The following is a 20,394-nucleotide window of genomic DNA, read 5'->3' on the forward strand; positions in this document are numbered from 1 at the left end:
CTCATGGTGAAGAACTTTTTCTTAAGTCCAGCCTGAACAACCAAGCCACAACCTGTGGCTGTTGCCCTTAGTTGCCACTACCAAGAAGAGCCTGACCCTGGGGCCTTCACAACTCCAGCTGAACAGCAAAGCCCAACACTGCATGCATGATTTCAGATATTGAGTCCAGAGGGACAGAGTATTTCCTTGATTTGCTGGCCACACTTCTCCTAATGTATGTGGTTTCTTTAATTCCCAATAAGAGTGCCTTGCTGGCACATGTGCTCTAGGGGGTTTTCTGTTTATCTGTTGTTTACTTTGTTACAAGGTAAGTTATTTGTCTTCAGGGGAATTACAGTAAGAATACTGGGTGACTGTTGGTACTTGAGTGATGTCTCTTGTGTCCTCACCATGAGTGGATGGATCCCATATGACGAGTGCATTCTCAACCGAGTAAACTGACAGAACTTTAAAGTACTTTTTGTGTCACATTAGAGGTTTTTCTACAGGAGATGTAGGATGATTTGGGACAGAGAAAGGACTGTTGTGACTGTGCACCTAGGACTGGAAGAAGCAAGGTCTTCCCAGAGCAAATACCTGAGTGAAAAAGGGGTTTTTTTTGTTGTGACCATGGTGAGCCCATGCATTATTGATTTGAGAAACTATGTGGTCACAGTGGGCAGAACTAGGTGGAAATAATTAAAGCCATTGCCAGGAATGGCTTAGGGTCCCAGCCTGCTATAGGAATAATATTTCATTGTCTGCCTTTTGTTGCCTTTTAGCTTGAAATATAAGATCTGAGATTTTGATGAACAGGCCCTCTTAGGATGGAAAATATACGAAAAGGACAAAAACACCTCCCCAGAATTTTGAGGAAACCTGAGGAGTCAGCTCTAGTCCATCTCACCTGGACACTTTAATGTCACATTCGTTCTACTCATTCATCTTTACAGAAGAATATTTTCTGAGCCTTGAAAACCAAGGTGCCAGGATAAAACATGAGGTGCAGGCAACATCCTCCATGTGACTGGAGGATGTTATCTCAGTCTGTATCCTTAGTGGTCGGGGCAACCTCCAGGAACAGCTGGAGGTGTAAGGTGACGGTCTGCAAAAAGCGAGGGTGGCACTTGAAGCGAACCAGTGGGAAATAAAGAATGATGCCACTGAAAATGAAGGCGATGATGTAGAGGATCTCAATTTGGGGTTGATCAATGATGGGAGCTAACACCAGGTACACAGCTGCTATCAGCACAATTATGGGAATGATAATTGGTACCTGTGAAAGCAAAACAATCAGTGTAAAGACTCATGTAATTCAGAGGCAATCTCTGTAAGCCTAGTCAGAAAGCATTTAAACTTGAATTTGAAGCCACCCTCCCTCAAAGTCTAATAAAAATTACTGCTTTCAAACCAAGGAAATCTTTCCTCTAAATATAAACTGTCAACAGATGCACAGATTCTGCAGGACATCAGCCATACACTGTCAGTTGACATCAGCCATATATTGTTAGTTGACCTGAAACCTTCAGACATCAGCTGCTTCTAGTTAAGAAAAGAGTCAGGTCATCAAGCCAAAGGCTGAGCAGGCTGACATCCTTGATGGATTGGCTGGGAGAACTGTGGGAGTTCTATGCAGTGTATGAAACACTACTGCAGAAACAGAACTTCTTAAAGCCCATTCAGACAAGTTGGGTGAACGTCCTTATCCAGCATCCTAATTTCAGGATAGAGCAGCAGAAGCCAGTGACTGGAAGACCTAATGGAGCGCTGCTGCTCTTTGTGCTAAACCCTAAAGGACACTCAATATTGCTTTGCACAGCCTGTCCTCTAGTTCCTGGAGGAACCTCATAGTAACCAGGATGTTCGTTCAACTCAGGGAAAAGTCACTGTCTTTCCTTCATGGTCTCATGGATCCTATGTTCCTGGGATCTTTTCTGTAAAGATACTTCCCTCAGTCACTGAGGAAGCACTGCAGCTCAGCCTGCTCATGGCATCAGAGGGCAAAACACGTAACTCCTGATCTCCTTCCTCTGTTTTGTGGGGAACAAACCGGCCCCCTGGCCATCTCAAAGGACTTGTAGCTGAGTTATTTTTTCTCTGCAAGATTCTTACACCTGGACTACCCTCTGAGGAGTGTGACCAGAGTCTGAGAGCATAAGCAGGTAGTTGCATTGTTGTCAAAATCATCCTTCATTTATCTCTTAAATCTTTTAGAAAAAAAGAGGATATGGTAGACATATTTTCCATAGGAGAGGGCAGTGCATTATTAACTTATCAAAACTGAGAATTCAGCCTTGACTTGTGCCTGTATATCCACACTACCTCACCCCTCTTGGTGACTTTGCTGAGACAGAACTTGAAAATAATAAAAAAAAGGACAACCACATTAAATCCGTAAGCAATCAGTGCTTGCTCTTTTCTCATAATGTTTTCTTAGTTATTTGGGCAATATAGGAAAAGGGGTTGAGGGGTTTATGTTATTACTTCACCTTGTAAGACCTTGGCAGTTCTGGTTTCTTGATTTTTAAATACAGGAGCCCAGAAATAGTCATGCCATAGAAAAGCCATGCTATAAAACTGGAATAAAAAGAAAAAATAGACAGCGTTACATCTGGGGTGAGATCATCCAGGAATGTCAGGCCTGCCTTGCAGATCCCAGCTGTTCATACCTCCAGTTAAAAAGGAGAATATTGATATAAATTTAGTAGTTCTTGCATTCATTTCCTTTGCAACATAAACAACGAGAACTTTGGAATTATCTGAATATTACAGATTCATTTCAATATGAGGATGAATCACATCCAGTTAAGTCTATAGTGACAGAAGCATTCATGCATTGCAAAAATGCTGGTTCCCAAGCTCGCTCTTTTCTTTCTTTCCTCCTCCTCTCCCCAGTATTGGTTAGAAAGTAACAGCCCAGGCTTAAAAAAATATTGAAAGAAAATATTCATAAAACAATATAAAACCCAGGAGCACAGGGGATGCAAACAGAAACGTTACACACACATACCTGAAAAAGTTCACGATACTGGTGAAGTTTCCTGATATTATCATTATTAAAGACATCACAGATGTAAACATGAGTGCAGGGGAGGGTGTGAGGCGTCGCACATGAGCCATAGACAGAATGTCTGGCTGAAAGACAAAGTAAAACCGTGTATCATCGTATCATGTACTCAGAGGTCCTTACTCATCCCCTCAGCCGCTGGTGGGAGCTCTGCCCGCAGCCAGAGCCACTTGTAAACAGCAAATAAGCATCATATAAAAGCAATTCAGCTCCAAGGAGTGTAAACACGGAAATCTCCCTCGAGGGTATTTTTATTGTGTCTCACTGATTTCATATGAAATATGCTCAGTTTGGGGAGGCAAAACAAGGTTTTCAAACTACTGATGTGACAGACTAAGGCTGAGTCAAATTAGAGCTTCCTGGCCCTCATCAGAACCTTGTGCATGGTCCCACTCTTCTGCCCCCTGCCATGTCTCTCAGGAACTTGACTTCTCTTGGGATGACTGGAAAATAAGACAAGGACTACTCCTGAAACATTTATGTTACTAACTTCAATTTAGATTAGGTTTTGTTTCAGAACACTAAGAGGACTAGTAGCCCCTTTATTGTTTGTTTCATTGGAAAGTTTAATGAGAAAGGCTGTTTTCTTTTCTTTTTTATATTTAATTTTTAATTCCCAACTAAAATATCATGCAACAACTTCTGCTAGAGCTGAGTGCCTGAGAAATGGCATAAGCATTCAGCTCTTAGCCTGGTATGGTCAAATGTGAACTGCTTAGCACAGAGCTTGCCGTGATACAGCAGGCACTGTCCTCAGTGAGAGAAGCTGTAGAACCAGCAACCACCGAAACCAGTAACCACTGAAACCAGTAACCACCAGACCAGTCATCTCCATCAACCTGGTCATTCATATACATAAAAGATTCTCTGCTATGAACCAGGAGTGGAGCTGGTGTGGAATCACAGACCTATGGAATGGTTTGGGTTGGAATAGACCTTAAAGGCCATCTAATTCCAAGCCCCCTGCCATGGGCAGACACTTTTCACTTCACCAGGTAGCTCAGAGCCCCATCCAACCTGGCCTTGAGCACTTTGAGGGATGGGGCATCCAAGCATCTCTGGGCAACCTATTCCAATACCTTTGCACCTGAGAGCAGAAATGCCAGATGATGTGGGTAGGAAGGACCAAGAAAACAGAGAGGTCCTGGAGGAGCACAATATGCCTGCTCAAAACAGAGGAGGACAAATGCAACTCAGTCTTTTTTCTCCTCTTTTTGGAGAAGTGTGTTGGTAGTTGTAGGTGGTGTACCTGTGAGTGAGGGGGTCCATATGAGCAGCTGGAATGGGGCAGCAACCTCAGGGGCTTGTATGCCCAGGTACCAGCAGCTGGGAGACTGGGATGCAAGGGCAGCTACTGGGCAAATTGAATGTCTGAGCCCAACTACTGGAGGGACCATATTGTACAAATGTTTCTATATATATTTCCCCCTAACAGACCCCTAAACAGCCAGAGAGGGGAACAAGATGGGGTTCTCGGCACTGTTAGTGTTTGTGTGAGTGCTGTGTGTCTGTACATGTGCCCTGCTGTCTGGGTCTGTGTATGTGTGTACATATATAGGTTTTATACCTGTGTTTGTGTGTGTGTGCCTACTGGGAATACATGCTGAAATTACTGGCTGGACCAGGGAGGAGGGAGCCACAGCAGCCTCATCTCTGCTGGGCTACCAGATTTGGCCCCACCTAACAAAACCAATTATAAACCCCAGATAGGGGAGATGTAAGGCTTGGTGTCACCTCATAATTGCTATGAAGCTTGAGGAGCAGATATCCTGTGTTGCATCGGAGCTGGCCTACCCACGAGAAGGCTGAAACATCCCTGAGACCAGCCCATGTAGTCAGTATAGCATGCAAAGGCAGCTGGGCTTCCTTCCCAGTGCAAGCAAGGGTGCCTTGCAACACACAAGCATGGCCAGGTTCCCTCTCCTCACAAGTACATTGGCTAAGTCACCCCCAGCCTGTGCCCCGTCCTCCAACGCAGCAGTATTTCAGTGTTTCATTTCAAAGCTGTTCTTAAAATTCAGGCTAGATGTGAATATGTGTCTTTTTGAAAGCACTTGACTGGAGCAGAAAGCCCAGAGACAACATAAACATTCCATTTGAAAAAGATGGGGGTTAAAGTCTTTGAGCAAGGAACCCCTGAAGAGCTATCACTCTGACAGCTGAACAAACACAGTGTTTTCCTCTCTGCTTTAGTGTCACAAGAAGGTAAAGCTGCTCAAAGCAAGGCAGACCCCTTTATTTTGTGCTTACCATGTGGCCTTCCCTCGCAGCGATGTAGCACACGCGGCCTCCGCTGAAGAACGTGCCGTTCGACGAACCAAAGGTGGACAGTGCCACCGACAGGGACATGAGCCATGCCCAGCTGCCCAGGACTTTGTCTCTGAGGTGGGAAAGAGTTCACAGCATAAGATACACTTCATAGATGTATCAAATATTCACTGTAGAACCAGACAGTTTTCTTCCCTCAGTTATACTTACTGAATTTTTTTTTGAAGTCTTTTAAAATGATTTTAAATCTTCTTCCAGTTCCTATAGTATTTAGTGACTAATAAGTTTGTCTTGTCCAGGAAAGACAGCTTTTCTTCGTGTCTGGTGTGTATATATCTACATCTGTCCACAGTGCAATGGGGTACAAAGCTGTCATAAGAGGAAACCCCCCATTTTTATGTACTGATGCTGTGGCAAAAAGCCTGGAGATACTGCTATAACAGCCAACAACATTAGCTTGGAAATCACAGGAAAACTGTTCCCATCACACCAGAAGAAATATTCTGCATTATAACCTCTTCCCCAATATGCATAAGAATTTAATCCTTTAATCCTATATGTACCTATTTCTGCTACTCTGTGAATCAGACTTAAGCCAAAGCAATGGTTTGAATTCCAGAAGTTTGTTTCTACAACATGTTCAGACATTTGTGGTTTGCTTTCTCCGTAACAGAAGAAGTAGCAGGGGTACAGAGTTCAAGGTAAACATATGAAAGATATGATAATCTTCTCACCTGAAAGTGAAGATTGTCATCTGGAATGAAGCAGCATGAAGAGTATTAATTGAGTAATAAATGTTGGTGTTTGGGGTAATTATCACATACATGTATATACACATACACTAACAAATTCACTGTTCATCTAACTGGCAAAAATCCAAAACTCAAAAGTTTTTTAGGGCACTTTATATTTCCATTAAACTGTATGTCTTTGAGCCATCAGTACTCTTTTTTAGTATCAACTCTCTCAGATGTTGAAAAAATCAAGATCTCAGCTTTCCAAAATCATAGCAGGAGCTTATCTACCACAATAATTTTAAAAATGTAGCTTAGAAACTTAATATCTGGATTATGCTCCTTTGGGCTTCAAGTTATTAAGCTTGAATACTTAATACTTAATACTTGCAACAAACAGAACTAAAATTTTTCCCTTTTTAAATGATAGAATCTGGCCATCTCCTATAATCATGCAATTCCATAACCACAAGATATCAAGGGAAAACAACATACATCACAAAATTAATAATGAAATCTTTAGCAATTGTGTACTTTGCATTTATGAGATTGGTTCTTTACTGTTTTGACCCTGGAAATGAAGTACAGGGGCTACTGCAAGCAGCTTCTTACAAGCAAACTGAGACCTGCAGTTGCTGTTAAATCACTGTCATCAAAGAAATGCTGCAGAGAGTTTCCTGAGTCCCTCCTGTGGCTGCACCTCTCACCACAGAACAGTGTTTCTCTCTGGTAGTTTTCTTCTTATATGGGGAATAAATGCATTTAAATGTGACAAGTCTGGTTTCTTTATACTCCTCCCATGCTTTGTTAATGGCCTGAATAGCTGCATCTCTTGCTTGAGCCACGGCCATTAGCCTCTCCTCAGCATCTGGCTACCTACCTGTCCTCCAGGCTTTTGAGTTCCCCCCTTTCTGGTTGCTAGTTCAATATTTCTTCCTGAATTGTGCTCTTGGGTGAAAAGGTTAATCAGGCAGGAAAAGGAGATGTGTTAAAAAGGAGGAAGCTCACAAATAACTTGTTAATCAGGAATGATGGGAAAGGAAGTGCAGCAAAAGTTCATGACACTGCAGCTTAGTGAGGCTTTGCAACATGCTCAAACAAAGCACTAGATCTTTAAAAGCTCCTATTTATAATGACATGAAAGGCTATTAGAGAACACATCCAGCAAGAGCCCAGTCAGATCTTCAAGCTGGAAATCTTGTGAAAAGCACACAGAAGCAAAGCTGCTGCTACTGACTTTTTAGGAAGAGGATGAGCAGCAACATAATCTGTGGATATGCCATGTCATCACTTCTGCCAGACAACTCATTTAGGCCTATCAGAAATTCTGTGTCTTTGGAAATATTTAGACTAAGGCTGGATGTTCTGGTGAAAGATCATTGATGATGCCTACATCTCTCATGATGGTCCCTTCCTTCTCTTCCTAAATTCCTTGTCTTGCATGCAGACTGTTTGATATCACCAAACGCTTCAGGCTGATGAAGATACAAACAGTTTCTGTGCAGCTCTGGCAGAGCACAAGCCCATTAAAGTTACAGTTACCAAAGATTACCCAGCCCGTGTATAACACTTCCCAAAGGTGGTGTAGAGATCTGTGTCATTTTCTATTTCCCCACATATGGAGAAACTGAAGCAGAAGACTCTGCTCTGCTTTAATTTCCAGGTGCCAAGTGGACAGGATTCACCCAGCTGGCTCCTATCTCACTCCCAACCCACTGCCTCTGCATTAGCGGGGCAGCACACTGCCCTCTCCATTTCTATGGAGATACCTAAAATGTGGAGCATCTACCAGTCCTCAGGTCTGGATATGTGCCATCACTGCATTCCCAGTGCCTATGGGGAGATGCTCCTGGTATGCCCTTCAGCTCTTCTTTATGGACACTTTCCACAGGATGAAACATAAGCTGGATGGGAGCCACAGGTTTCCAGTGTGAATAAATGGGAACGAGGAGTAAGGGGTGTGCCGTCTTGGCAGCCTTGATGCCTTGGAGACCATGGCCAGATGGGGCTGGTCAGCCTTGGCCTTCGGTGGGGGAAGGCCACACACTGCTCTGTAGTTGACAGAGCTGGGACATGGAGCCTGCTTCATAGAACCATAGAATCATAAACTCATAGAATGGTTTGGGTTGGAAAGGACCTAACAGATCATCCAGTTCCAAATCCCCTGCCATGAGCAGGGACACCTCCTACTAGACCAGGTTGCACAAAGCCCCATCCAAACTGGCCTTGAACACTTTCAGGGATGGGGCATCCACATCGTCTTTGGGCAACCTGTTCCAGTGTCTCACCACCCTCACAGTAAAGAATCTTCCTTATAACCAATCTAAATCTACCCTCTGTCAGCTTAAAGCCATTCCTCTTGTCCTATCACTACAGGCCCTTGTGAAAAGTCACTCTCCAGCTCTCTTGTAGCCCCTGTAGGTACTGGAAGGTGCTATAAAGTCTCACCAGTTCTCAGCCTGTCTTCAAAGGAGAGGTGCTCCAGCCCTATCATCATCTTTCCTCTTCATTGTCTTCCCCATAAACCTGGCCTGACTGATGTTCCTGGCCTGACCATTGAAGTGCTACCATTTCTTTGGGGAATAGACCTAAATCTCCTGAAACTCAGGAGAGAATCAATATTTCACTGGGCTGCGTTGGTTGTGTTGCCACACGCAGAGCTCACCCCCAAGTGACGGCCACAGCTCCTGAAGACAGCAGTTCAGAGGGAGTCATGGCTGCTAAGTAGCTCACGTTCACCAGTAAATACAGGCACGTAACCAAAGGAATGGCAATCATCACAGCTCTGGGAAGGGTCACCTGGAAAAGGGGTGACAGCAGTGTTAGGTGCAGCACATTTATGCCTGCAATGGGCTTTTTTTGCTTGTTTTGTTTTTGCCACCACCCACGTCTCTTATTCAAATTCCTTCACTCCCTAAGCTTTTCCACAGAACAAGACTTAGATCTAGATTCACATGGCAGTTTTTACACCAGCTCCCAAAGATGTCAGGCTGTAAGGTTGTACATTTCCAAAGTTAGTCTAAAAAAGCCCACAACCAACCAAAATAAATCAAACAAAAAGAACCCACCAAATCTTATTAAAAAGATTTTGGCTCATAGCTGCCCAAGATGTCTGTTGCATACTTTTTGATTACTTTAATATTGATTAGTGTGTTATGTGTCCTGCTGTGCTGCATCTTCCCATGAACATTGCACTGCCGTGAATGAAGTTCCAGAGTGTGTTGTATCACATTTAACTCCTCTACAGTATAAATCAAAGCTGGGTTTTGATCTCAAAATCTCAAAAAGGATTCGCTCTAGGAGGGAAATATTTTATTTTTCTTATTAACAGGATGCTATCTTAGAACACCACAGAATCATTTTAAGACTCAATAAAATCAACTAACACTGTCTTATGCAATTGAAAATACTGGGAAAAGGCAACTGTATACATCTAAGAACCTGAAATATCAATTTTTGCATTCCCCAACCCCACCATAGGACAAGATAGAGCAATTCCTAATGTCCTCTGCAAGGGCCTGAGTGTCAGTGCTCACGATCCTATGGGAGACAGTGCAACGTGACCCTGTGATCTTTGCTGCCATTTAGGATAATATTTAACTGTATATTTTCATTTAATCTGTAGGATCTTGTGTGCTGCACTGGTAGAAAGCACATTCTCTACACTCTGCACTAACACAGCTCTTTCCAAAATAAGAGTTGTTCACTGCTGTACTGTCTGATCTGTGAAAATAGGTAATATGGCACAGAAAAGGCTCATGTGAGATGTAAGCAAGCTACTTCAGTGCCTATAGCATGGACTGAACACATGCCAAAAAAGTAGATGTTCAAAGGCAAGGATCATTCAAAGAGTTAGATTCTCTCTCCAGCAAGACTTGGCTTGTTCAAAGCTGCCCCTCCATGCAATGGGGAGAGATAAAGTGGTTTTCTGATGCATACATTATGGAACAAGTCTTTTATGTGGTGTTCAGGATCCTTTATGGATTACAGTAGTGAGTACTTTTCTGAATAAATCTAGATGTCTACAGTCTAAACACTAAGACAAAACTTCATCCCCAAAACATCCAAGTGCTGCCTAATAGTTTTTTTGCAGTCAGTGGGGTATTTTAGGGCTTTCATAGAATCACAAGATGGTTTGAATTGAAAGGGACCTTAAAAATAATCTAGCTCCAACCCCCATGCCATGAGCAGGGGCACCTTCAACTACACCAGGTTGCTCAGAGCCCCATCTAACCTGGCCTTGAGCACTTCCAGGAATGTGGCATCCACTTCTCTGGGCAACTGGTGCCAGTGCCTCACCATCCTCACTGTAAATCCCTTGATTACCCCTCTTAAAAGATTCACAGGTAGAATCAAACATATTAACAGCAGCATTGAGTAAGTAAAGCTCATCTCACTCACTCACCTCAGGCTTCTTCAGTTCTTCAGTTACATAGTTCAGGTTGTTCCACCCATCATAGGACCAGAGTCCCTGGTAAAATGCCACTCCAACTGCCCCAATACGCGCATTCGTGCCTTGAAAACCGTTCTGAAAACTCTGAGTTTGTCCCTTGGCAAGGAGCACCAGTCCACCCACCACGATCACCAACAAAGCCATGAGTTTGGCAGCTGTAAAAATGTTCATAACAGACGTCGCCAGCCTCACATTGAGACAGTTGATGATAGTTAAAAGCAGGATGCAGGCAGCAGCTGTGCATTTGATGACAACCTGTGGAGAGGAACATCCTGGGTAGAACGGCGCAACAGCATATTCTGCAAAGCTGAGACAGACAGCTGCCAAACCAGCTGGTCTCACCAGGATGACAGAAGTGTAGGCGAAAAGGAAAGCAGGAAAAGAACCAAAAATCCTCAAAATGTAAATATATTCTCCTCCAGACTCTTTAATTATGGTTCCAAGCTCAGCATACGACAAGGCTCCAAACACGGCCAGGAGACCACATGCTGCCCAGATAAGCAGGCTGCTGGCAGGGTTCCCCATATGATGTAGTACCCACTCAGGGGACATAAATATCCCCGAGCCTATCATTGTGCCTGCAATTAATGACACTCCGCTAATCAGGCCGACCTCTTGCTTCAGTCTTAACTTCTCCTTCCCTTCGCTCAGATTTGTGGATGAATGAGGTGGATCTGTTGTCTTCCTTTCCCTCATTGTGGAAATGTGAGGAGACGTTGTTGTTAGGAGAGAATATGAAAAAAGACTAAGGCATTTGAATAAGGACTATTTCAGGCTTTAAGGTTTAGTTAATAATTACGAAAGTCACGCTGAACGCTGTCAAGACATATAAACTTATCTTCTGCATTTCACATTCTTTCATTACCCATCTTATCTTGGTAATTTATTATGGTTCAGATTCTGCCAAGTTTGATTATCTCTGAATCTCACTGCAATCCAGCACCACCTCAGAATCAGTCAGCACCTTACTGGACTGTGTCCCTGGTTATCTCTCCTTCAAATTATGCTTCAAATGGCATCTGAAATAAGGGTCAGGTAAGCAAAGTCCCCATGCAAATCTGTGCTTCATTCTTTGTTTAAAAGTCAGTGTTCAAGCACCTGCTTCAGCACTCATCATTCAGCAATCATACTTTCATTCTCCACTACAATGTGATCAAACAAACAAGTCTGCCAGCCAACATACTATGGCTTTGCTCAACCAGAAACATTTCCAGTGTCTCAATCAAAGACACAGAAATATTTTGCGAAAAACAGCCCAGAGACTGTTTTTCTGCACAGTAGTAGGGGGCAATTTGAGCTTTCCCAATTTTAGAAAGTGCATGAGGAGCAGAGTGAAAAGGCTGTAATTACATTTTTCCAGGGCCTTTTTGCCATCATACATGAGGTGTGCACACTCTTACCAGACCTCGATCTTCAGAACACTTTGTCACAGCTCATCAAATACACATTTCAATGCACACCTGAGAGAAACACAGCACAAGCTTTTGGAGATGCCTCTGACACCTACACAGATATCTAACACGTAAAATTCCAGACTTTGAGGCGGGTTCTGCTGTAAATCTGACTATTGTTACAGTGCATGAGGGTGCAGTTTGTGATCTGTGATATGTATGAAGTATTGAGCGGAAGGGAATTTCCACACGGATTCCTTTGAACTAAACTTTACTGGAGAGTTACTGTCCTTGGTGGTCTCTTGCAAACTTCTGTTGTGATAAGTACCAGAAAACAGGAGTGAGACCTTCCTCTGCCCTTCATGGCAACAACAGACCTTGAATCTTTAAAACTATCTGTCCTCCTCAAACATTTGAGCTAAAAAAAGCGTGACTATAAACAGAGCAGTATTTTTATTGTTTGTCTAAAAATTCCTTCTAAATCATTTAGACTTCTCTTTCCTTGCCTTTTTTGAAAAAAAATCATCTCACTGGCTTTCCAGTTCTCTGCAAGAAGAGTCCAAGATAACCCTTGGACCCTTAACAAAACTCATGGGTCCACATGAAAAGCAGCATACACAGGTCACATCATTTCTCATGCTAAGGCAAATAAAGTTACTCAAATTTTACCTCCATGTTGAAGGCCTTTAAGTTCTTTAAAGCATAAAACCCCCTCAAATCTGATTAAAGAATATTTTTTTACAGTATAAATGTTATTAAGGAAATAATGTGATTATGGAGATAACAAGAAACGTTTGGTGGTTTTCAAAAAGGATTTTAGAAGCAATTCCTAATGCCATCTCACTTGTATTCACTAGGAATGGATCCCAGCTGGTTTTCTCCTCATTTCAAAGTCATTGATAGAAATTCACAGCTGATCAAGCTGTAGCTCTAAAAAAGGCAAAAGGTTGTGCTTTATCTCTCAAGTAGGTTTTTCAAGCTTTCTTAGCAAAAGTGTGAGTTCTGAGAATAAACATACACCTTGTACTGCAAGGGTGCAAGTGAATGCATTTCAAGTTAATGGTTTGCAAAGTGGTTGAGAACTTGGAAGGAGGCATGCCAGTAATGCAGAGTATTTTGGTTTACTTCTGCTAAGTGACAGTACCCTTCTTGTTGGCTGGTTTAGCTATTTGTAGTGTATTCTTTTTAAAATTGTTAATGACAATGTTAGGCTATGCTGGAATCCTTCAGAGGACTAAAGGTCTTGTTTTTTTCTGCACTATAGACATTCTACTTCTATATACATCCACACATGTATTATGTATACCAATCCTTATTGAAAACAAATGCAAAAAATATGGTTAAATCAATGCTAAAAGAAAACTTATTATGACTACAGATAGTTAAGTACCCTTTGTCCTAGTTAGAACAGCTGGGACCAGTTCTGTATGGGTGTAACCCAAAACTGTGTACTCTATAGCCTTTCATGCCATTTCCCAGAAACTGTTATCAATAGACCATTTACACCCTCTGCCCAGAGCAGCCTGACTCCTCAGGCTATAAACTGGGTGTTAAGAGGCCTTCGAGACAGGAGGGTGTTTCTGTCCTCACACCCTGTGTGGAACTCCCTGCCCTGAGGGAAGTACTGGGCACTCCTGCCTGAATTGGAGAATATATAATCTTGGAGTCTTGGAACTTTTTTAACCACTCGTGGGATCCAGAGGAAGACTGCAGATCACCACTCCCAACCAAACTGCAGACCACCACTCTCGACTGGACTGCAACGATCACTTTTCAACCAGACTGCAACCATCACTCTCGACCAGACTGCAACAGCACTCTCACCAACAGGTTTTCCCCTCTCCTTTTACTTTGGACTCAGGGGGCCCAAAGAACACCACTCTGTTCATGCCCCAGTGTGCTGGGTTATACATTTGGTTTTTCTGGGTTAAAACCAATTGTTTGTCTGTATAATCGTACTTATTGTATTATTTTATTAAATTGTTATTCTGACTTATAATCTCTCTTCTGAGTTGAGTTCGTTTCCCCTGCTGGTTTACCTCTAAACCAGCACACCCTTCTAGCAAGGTTACAGATGTATTTCCACAACTGTTCTCCTGTTTTAATGAAGGAACTTCTCTTATGAAGGTTCTTGGATGGGATTTTTTCGAACCTTTACAGTTCTTGATCCTAGAAATGAATAATTTTTAATCTGATGTTGTAGAAAAAAAATAGAATTTCTTCAAACTTGATCATGTCAAAAAATTTCTGTAAGGCCACTCATATAACCAGAATTAATTAGCTAATATGACAATAGCCTCAGTCAGTTCCTAAATGGAAATCTATTTCCGATCCTAGGATCATTGCTACTCAGTTCTAACTGCTTCCACCAAAAGTAATAATGAATCTAATTAATCATTGTAAGAACTTAAGGCTATTCCTGTGGAAGTTAAGGCAGTCTGATTGCTTTGGATTTTTTTTCCCACCATCTTGGGGTATTTTTGATTGATATTAGCAGCAAGGAGCAGCCATATGATATTTTAGTCAAATGGATTGTCACAATTATAATTTGTCAAAACTTACTATGTAAAAGGGCAACTTATTGCTCCCTTCCAAAAGACATGTGGAAGAAGGAGTGAAAAATACCACTACTGCTTTCTTCTTGAGTGGAGCAGCAGAGCTTTGCTGCTCAAACTGTCATCTAATAAATCCCCTACCTGAACAACTCTCACTTACCTTTGACACTGCAATGGGTGGTTGCCATCTACTGGTCCTATGCAATAATGCAGCATGGCTCAGTCTGCATTTGGTTTTGATATTTTGCCTTCCTGATTAAAAAGAACCCCCACAAAAAGCATTATTTCTTCAATATTAAGGTAACACAAATAGACTAGAGTAGTGAATTAAAACACTCCTTAATGTCCTTAAGGCTATTTTTATCTCAGCAGTAACTACAAGGACTAGAGAAAGATAATTTAAAGTAAAGGCCAATGACAGTGGTAAGAACTAGGCAAAACATGCAGGCAAATATTTTGCAATATTTCATTTAGGTCTCAGGAGTGGTATTTGGAACACAGTTATCGGCTTAGTTTCCCTGTCCCATGCTTGGGGAGGAGTTACAAATCTCATAATGGGGGTAATAATAACCCATAATCTGAGGGTGGAGTGGCCAAAACCACTGCTCATAACTTTCTTCAGAGGTGGACACCAATATTATACCTATAAAAGTGTGCAGGGATAGAGATTTTCTTTCTTTTTTAATTAAAAAAACCAAAACCAAACAATAAACACCAAGTTATATGAGGGGTACTAAAGGTTAGAGAACTCATCCAGTACATAAGAAGTGGATTTGATGGTCTTCTCTGCTCAAGAACATGGAAACCCACAAATGCAAGTTGAATACCCTCACCTCCAAAATGCAGGCTTTGAACTGCAATTGCAGGCAGATCTTAGTGCCTGTGCTTCTGTATAAGTATAGATGCCTAACTGAAAACAGGGAGGAAATAAAGGCTAGGAAAGGGGAGCTCTGAACTATGTCTTGAGCCCAGAAGAAAAATTGGGGCAGAGAGAAAACACACCCCAGATGCACTGTGTGAAGACAAAGGAAAGAGAACTCATCGAGAGGTGTCTGCCCGGGCAAGGGGTGCCCCACACGTTTGACTCTAAGACTCCACATCCCCAGTGCATCCTGGCTCTTCTCACATCTGAGCTTTGAAAGAGCACAGCCTTGGGCCTCCATCCCACTGGAGATGAGCTGGACCCACCAGCTTTGTTCATGTTGCACCCAGGGGCCAGCAGTACACGGTAGCCCCCAAAGGCGACAGGGCCCTTGACATGCCGTGCAGCAAAGAAGCTCTGACTGGGATTTAAAAATACCAACTTAAGCTGCAGCTAGCAAAAAAAGAAACAACAGCTTGGGCTACGGGGAGTAGGATGGTGGGGGGAAAATGACATTTCTGAGGATGCAGGACAGCCCTAGGCTCCACAACAAGAACCATCGCTAAAACAAAGCTTGTTTATACTTGGAGTAACTGCCTTCCCCTGTCATATTTTAACAGCAGATCTGAGGTCAGGGGATTGAATCTGAAAAGCAATAATTTACCATAAGATGAGTTAGTGCTCCCTGTCTGGGTCTGCAGACAGCCTGAGCAGGAGGCTTCCCACTCTTGCTCAGCATATTCTGGTTCTGAAACTATTAAACTTTGAAAGATTTGCTTTTGGTTTACAGATATTCCGTATGAAAATGTATTTGGTATCCCATATGTTGCCAATCAGCTACTAGTCTTGTACTGCACATTCTCTGGGCTGCTCTACTGAGCTGGTCATAGGGCAGCAACAGTCCCACTCTTACATATTGTTTGGGTGTACTCTGCAATAAAAGAACAAGGAAGGAGTGGGGGGGGGACTCTGTACATTAGGGAGTGTTTTGACTATATAGAGCTCAAGGACAGTGATGGTAAGATTAAGTGCCCCCCAAGGATGAGGGGGGAAGGCCAACAAGGCAGATATCCTGGTGGGAGTCTGTTATTGATCCCCCAGCCAAGCTGAAGAGGTGGATGAAGTATTCTACAAGCGGCTGCTTGATGTTTCAAAATCACCATCCCTTGTTCTTGTGAGAAACTTTAACCTGCCAGATGTCTGCTGGAAACTCAACACAGCAGAGAGGAGGCAGTCTAGGAGATTCCTGGAGTGTGTGGAAGAGAACTTCCTGACACAGCTGGTAAATGAGCCTTCTTACAGCTTGACCTGCTGCTTATAAATAGAGAAGGGCTGGTGGAAGTTGTGGTGGTCGGAGGCTCCAAAGTTCTGTTTAATCACTGAAATAAATTCCTACATATATGAATAGATGTATAGTAATACCTTCACTAACACTAAATGGTTTTATTATTTTTAAAACAAATTTTTTCAACACACACTTAGGGCTTAACCTATAAATCTATATTCACTGTGTTAGGTAGCATTCTATTTGGTGAAACAAACACCTGAAGAAAAGTACAAAGATCAGTGTTTACAGAGCCATAGTGCTGTCTACTCTCTTATACGGATCTGAATCATGGGTCATCTACTGCCACCACCTGTGACTCCTAGAACGCTTCCATCAACGCTGTGTCCGTTCAATCCTAAACATCCACTGGTCAGATTATGTGACCGATACGTCTGTTCTTGAACAAGCAGCAGTCACAGGTATTGAGGCCATGTTGCTGAGAACACAGCTGTGCTGGGCAGGGCACGTCTCAAGGATGAAGGACCACCACCTCCCTAAGATCTTGCTCTATGGTGAACTTACCACTGGCTGCCGCATGAGAGGAGCCCCGAAGAGAAGATACAAGGACTCCCTGAAACAACATCATAACATTGACCCAAACCATTCCAGTTTTTCTTAGGTGAAAGTAACTGCAGGTACTAAACTCAATGCCTAAAAAATTTCACCAAAACTGATCCTTATTTATAACGAAACTCTGGACCAGAAGTGACATTCAGGGCCCACAGAAGGCAGCTCCCGTGCCCAGCCTGGCCCACTGCTGCCACAACAATGTCTTCCCGCTGATACCCCAAAGACCAAAGGGCTGTTTGCCCACCTCTTTTCTTCTTCTTAATCGCAAAAGTGGAGGAAGTATCCAGCTTTGTTAGTCTGGCATAGCAGAGGACCTGCTCTACTACTATGGGACTAGGAAAAGCACAGGAGGAACAACAGCCAGGAAGGAAAATAGGTTAGCATTGCTTGCAGTAGCTCATGAAAGTTTTGTGGGCTGCCTCTGCCTGTTTGCTTTCCCTGGGCCACAGTCGGGAGTGCAGGGTGGGGCTGGGTGGCTTATCCCTGCCCGGCACTGCTGCTGTCAACATGCACGGGGCAGATCACTCTTCCACGGCTCTTCCCCCACACAGCAGTGGGATGGGCTTCAGCACAGAGTCAGGGCCAGTGTGAGGACAAGCTTTGCCCCTGCGTGCCCAAAACATTTTGTTTGTGGAGTAGCTGTAAGCTGTACAACAGGGTCTGGGCCATACTTACAGTACTTTGATCTCCTCGGATAAGCTTAGCCAGGGACAAGGGGGCTCAGCCCGTCTCTGTGCCAGTTACTGCCTAGCTTCTCAAAGAACTAGGATGAGGGATTAACTTTAACACTGTTTAATTATAATCTCAGACTTTGCCAAACATAAAGGAAAAATAATGTTTGCCTGGAGAAGTCAAATAAGTTATGACACTCTTTTACATCTCTGGCTGGTGCTTTATCAAGTTGCAACAAACATGTATTTTCCAGATAATGCTTCATCTTGCACAATTTTACCAATAGAAAAACTAACAATCTTAAGAAGATAGTGATGTGTTGACATTGTAATTACTCCCATCTGTATGCTTTGGTTAAAGCTATAAATAGATATGAATAAAAGGAAAGATGAAATGGATTACATCTTTTCTTGGCCTTCCAGGGGGAAGTACATGTGGGAGATGGGGACCAGGTTTTAATTCCATTTGGCAAATTTTCATTTGAGATTATATGAAGAAAAGAACTGTGTTTAAAGGCTTCGAGGACTCTTTCTGGTCCTAGACCATAGCTCCCTAATTGCCCTTGTCAGTGATGCAGTCAGCATGATGTAACAAGGAGCACAGGAATGTACAGGAATCACTCTGACGTAGTATTGTTCTCTTGGATGAAAATTTGATGCATCTACAGATGTTGTCTTCTAATTCTTAGCCCTTAGCCAAAATGAGTGGTAAGACACTCTTATTTAAACATACACACTTCCCGGTTTGCAATCCACTAACAGGACATATTACGAGGGAAGAAGTTTTCCAGCTGAGTTGGATTTCTGTCTGGAGCCCGCTCAAGCCAGTAGGCAAAACAAGCCAAAGACTGCAGGGTGTGGTCTTGTGCCTACTTTTCCTGTGCCAGGGAAATGGGAATTGATTATTCCCATTTGAAGAGCTAATCCCTGCTTCCCACTTGCAAAACTCTTTGCTCCCAGCGTCACAGAAACAGCAAAGGTATAGCTGGCTGTGTGGTGGTTTCCTCCCCCAGCAGCTCCTGCATTAAAATGAAGTGCTGCTCTTCCATCTTGCCCTGTCTTTTCCATTTTCTGCTCCAGATGCAGCCTCATCCTTGCCCCCTCCCCCAGCACTGGGGGTGCAAATGCACAAACGGCTGTTGAGCCCTGATAGCAGATTAGCTGAAGACAAGGGTCCTCCTGTACTGCAAGGGAGGGAGAGCTGACTCACAAAAACAACTTGAATTTTGCAATGTTTAAAAAGGCATTGTCTCATCTCAATGACTTTTTTGGTTTGTTCTGTGTTTGACTAACTGCACAGGAAGAGGGATGCATTGGAAACAGAAGAAATACTTTCGAAGTCTGTAAAACCTGCAAATATAATTAAAGGTAAGCCCACACAGGTATGAATATACTGCTGTTATTTGTGTAATACTTTATGCAATATGTGCTTAACATTGGCAAATCCTTTTTAGTATTACAGTGCTCAACGACTTTGTTTATGTTCAGGAAGCAAACTGAGATTTCTTTTCCTCAGTCTGTCTCTGGCATTCTATATTCACTGGACCATGCCTTGTTTCTCTGAAGGCATGTTTGGCACAGAATAAGGTTTGGGTTTTCTGTGTGGAAATGAGGGCCAGTGAGTATGCCTTCATGCTATAAAGATGAGTCAGAACAGAGGTCTTAACTAGCTCTGAGCTAATACAGTCATGATCCATTTTGGTATTTAAATGATGTGTCCAGTCATCTTGTTGCTTGTGGTTGGTCCCCTTTGCCACTGGGTAAGAGTAGGAAATTCTGGGGAGCTTCAGATGCAGTTAAGATAGAATAAAAATTTATAGCCTAATGATTACACCGCAAGAGTAGAGATGACCACAGATGTCCAGTGTTACTCTAAACTAAGTCCACTTAATGTTGGGCTGCTTATTCAGAGCTCCGTCAGAAGAACCTGCAGCAGTTGGAAGGATGAGTATTTGATACAGCAAAAGGTAAAAGGTTGTTAATGAACCTAAGACATGAAATTATATAAGTCGAAGTACTATTGCAGATCTTTCTTCTGGTTTATCCTCTGCACTATGGCTTCCCATTTTTGAAGATACAGAGAATTTCTAGTTCATGAAAGTTAAGTTGGTGAGACTTCATGTAAAAAAACTAAAACTTATGGATATGCTTTTAGGGTTCTTAATATGTATTTCCCTGGGAGGGGAAAAAAGCATGCATTCTTCACACTCTTCCTTGTTCTGACATGGCTGAACTATCTCATCCTAAGTAGGCAAAAAAAAATAATACTGCCTCATTGAGAGCTCTTGTGCTTGTTTCTGTTGCCTGGGATATTTCTTTGAACTTTTTTCCCTTTCTAAAAATTAGAGTGTTTACTCATTACTGCTTAATGTATTAAATGAGTGACAATTTATTTAATGCTCCTCTTTGAGGTTTCATTCTTTGTACTGAGTATCATATATGTTATTCAGCTCTAAGAGCCACAGTCTGCTTTCAGCATGAAGCGTTCCTGGAACTTAATTCTCCACTTCTATTTGA

The 20,394-nt window shown here is 42.6% G+C and overlaps 1 protein-coding gene across 1 annotated transcript; it reads right to left on the bottom strand.

The window, feature by feature from the left end:
• Positions 1-834: 834 nt before the first annotated feature.
• On the bottom strand, positions 835-11,197 carry LOC103764391 (b(0,+)-type amino acid transporter 1). Its single transcript, XM_018088972.1, has 6 exons — positions 10,454-11,197; positions 8,714-8,847; positions 5,297-5,426; positions 2,990-3,114; positions 2,469-2,556; positions 835-1,255 (listed from the first exon to the last, which is right to left on the bottom strand). Exons 1-6 carry the CDS (start codon positions 11,195-11,197, stop codon positions 1,022-1,024), a joined length of 1,455 nt encoding a protein of 484 aa, XP_017944461.1. The 3' UTR covers positions 835-1,021.
• Positions 11,198-20,394: the final 9,197 nt, after the last annotated feature.

Source organism: Manacus vitellinus, unplaced genomic scaffold, assembly GCF_001715985.3.
Source record: "Manacus vitellinus isolate BGI_N305 unplaced genomic scaffold, ASM171598v3 scaffold_11_pilon, whole genome shotgun sequence".
NCBI lineage: Eukaryota > Metazoa > Chordata > Aves > Passeriformes > Pipridae > Manacus > Manacus vitellinus.

Coding starts and splice junctions, on each gene's coding strand:
- LOC103764391 (XM_018088972.1), bottom strand. CDS start 11,197: ATGAGGGAAAGGAAGACAACAGATCCACCTCATTCATCCACAAATCTG. Junction 3,115..5,296: donor CTGCGAGGGAAGGCCACATG/GTAAGCACAAAA, acceptor TTTGTCTTTCAG/CCAGACATTCTGTCTATGGC. Junction 1,256..2,468: donor AACTGCCAAGGTCTTACAAG/GTGAAGTAATAA, acceptor TTGCTTTCACAG/GTACCAATTATCATTCCCAT.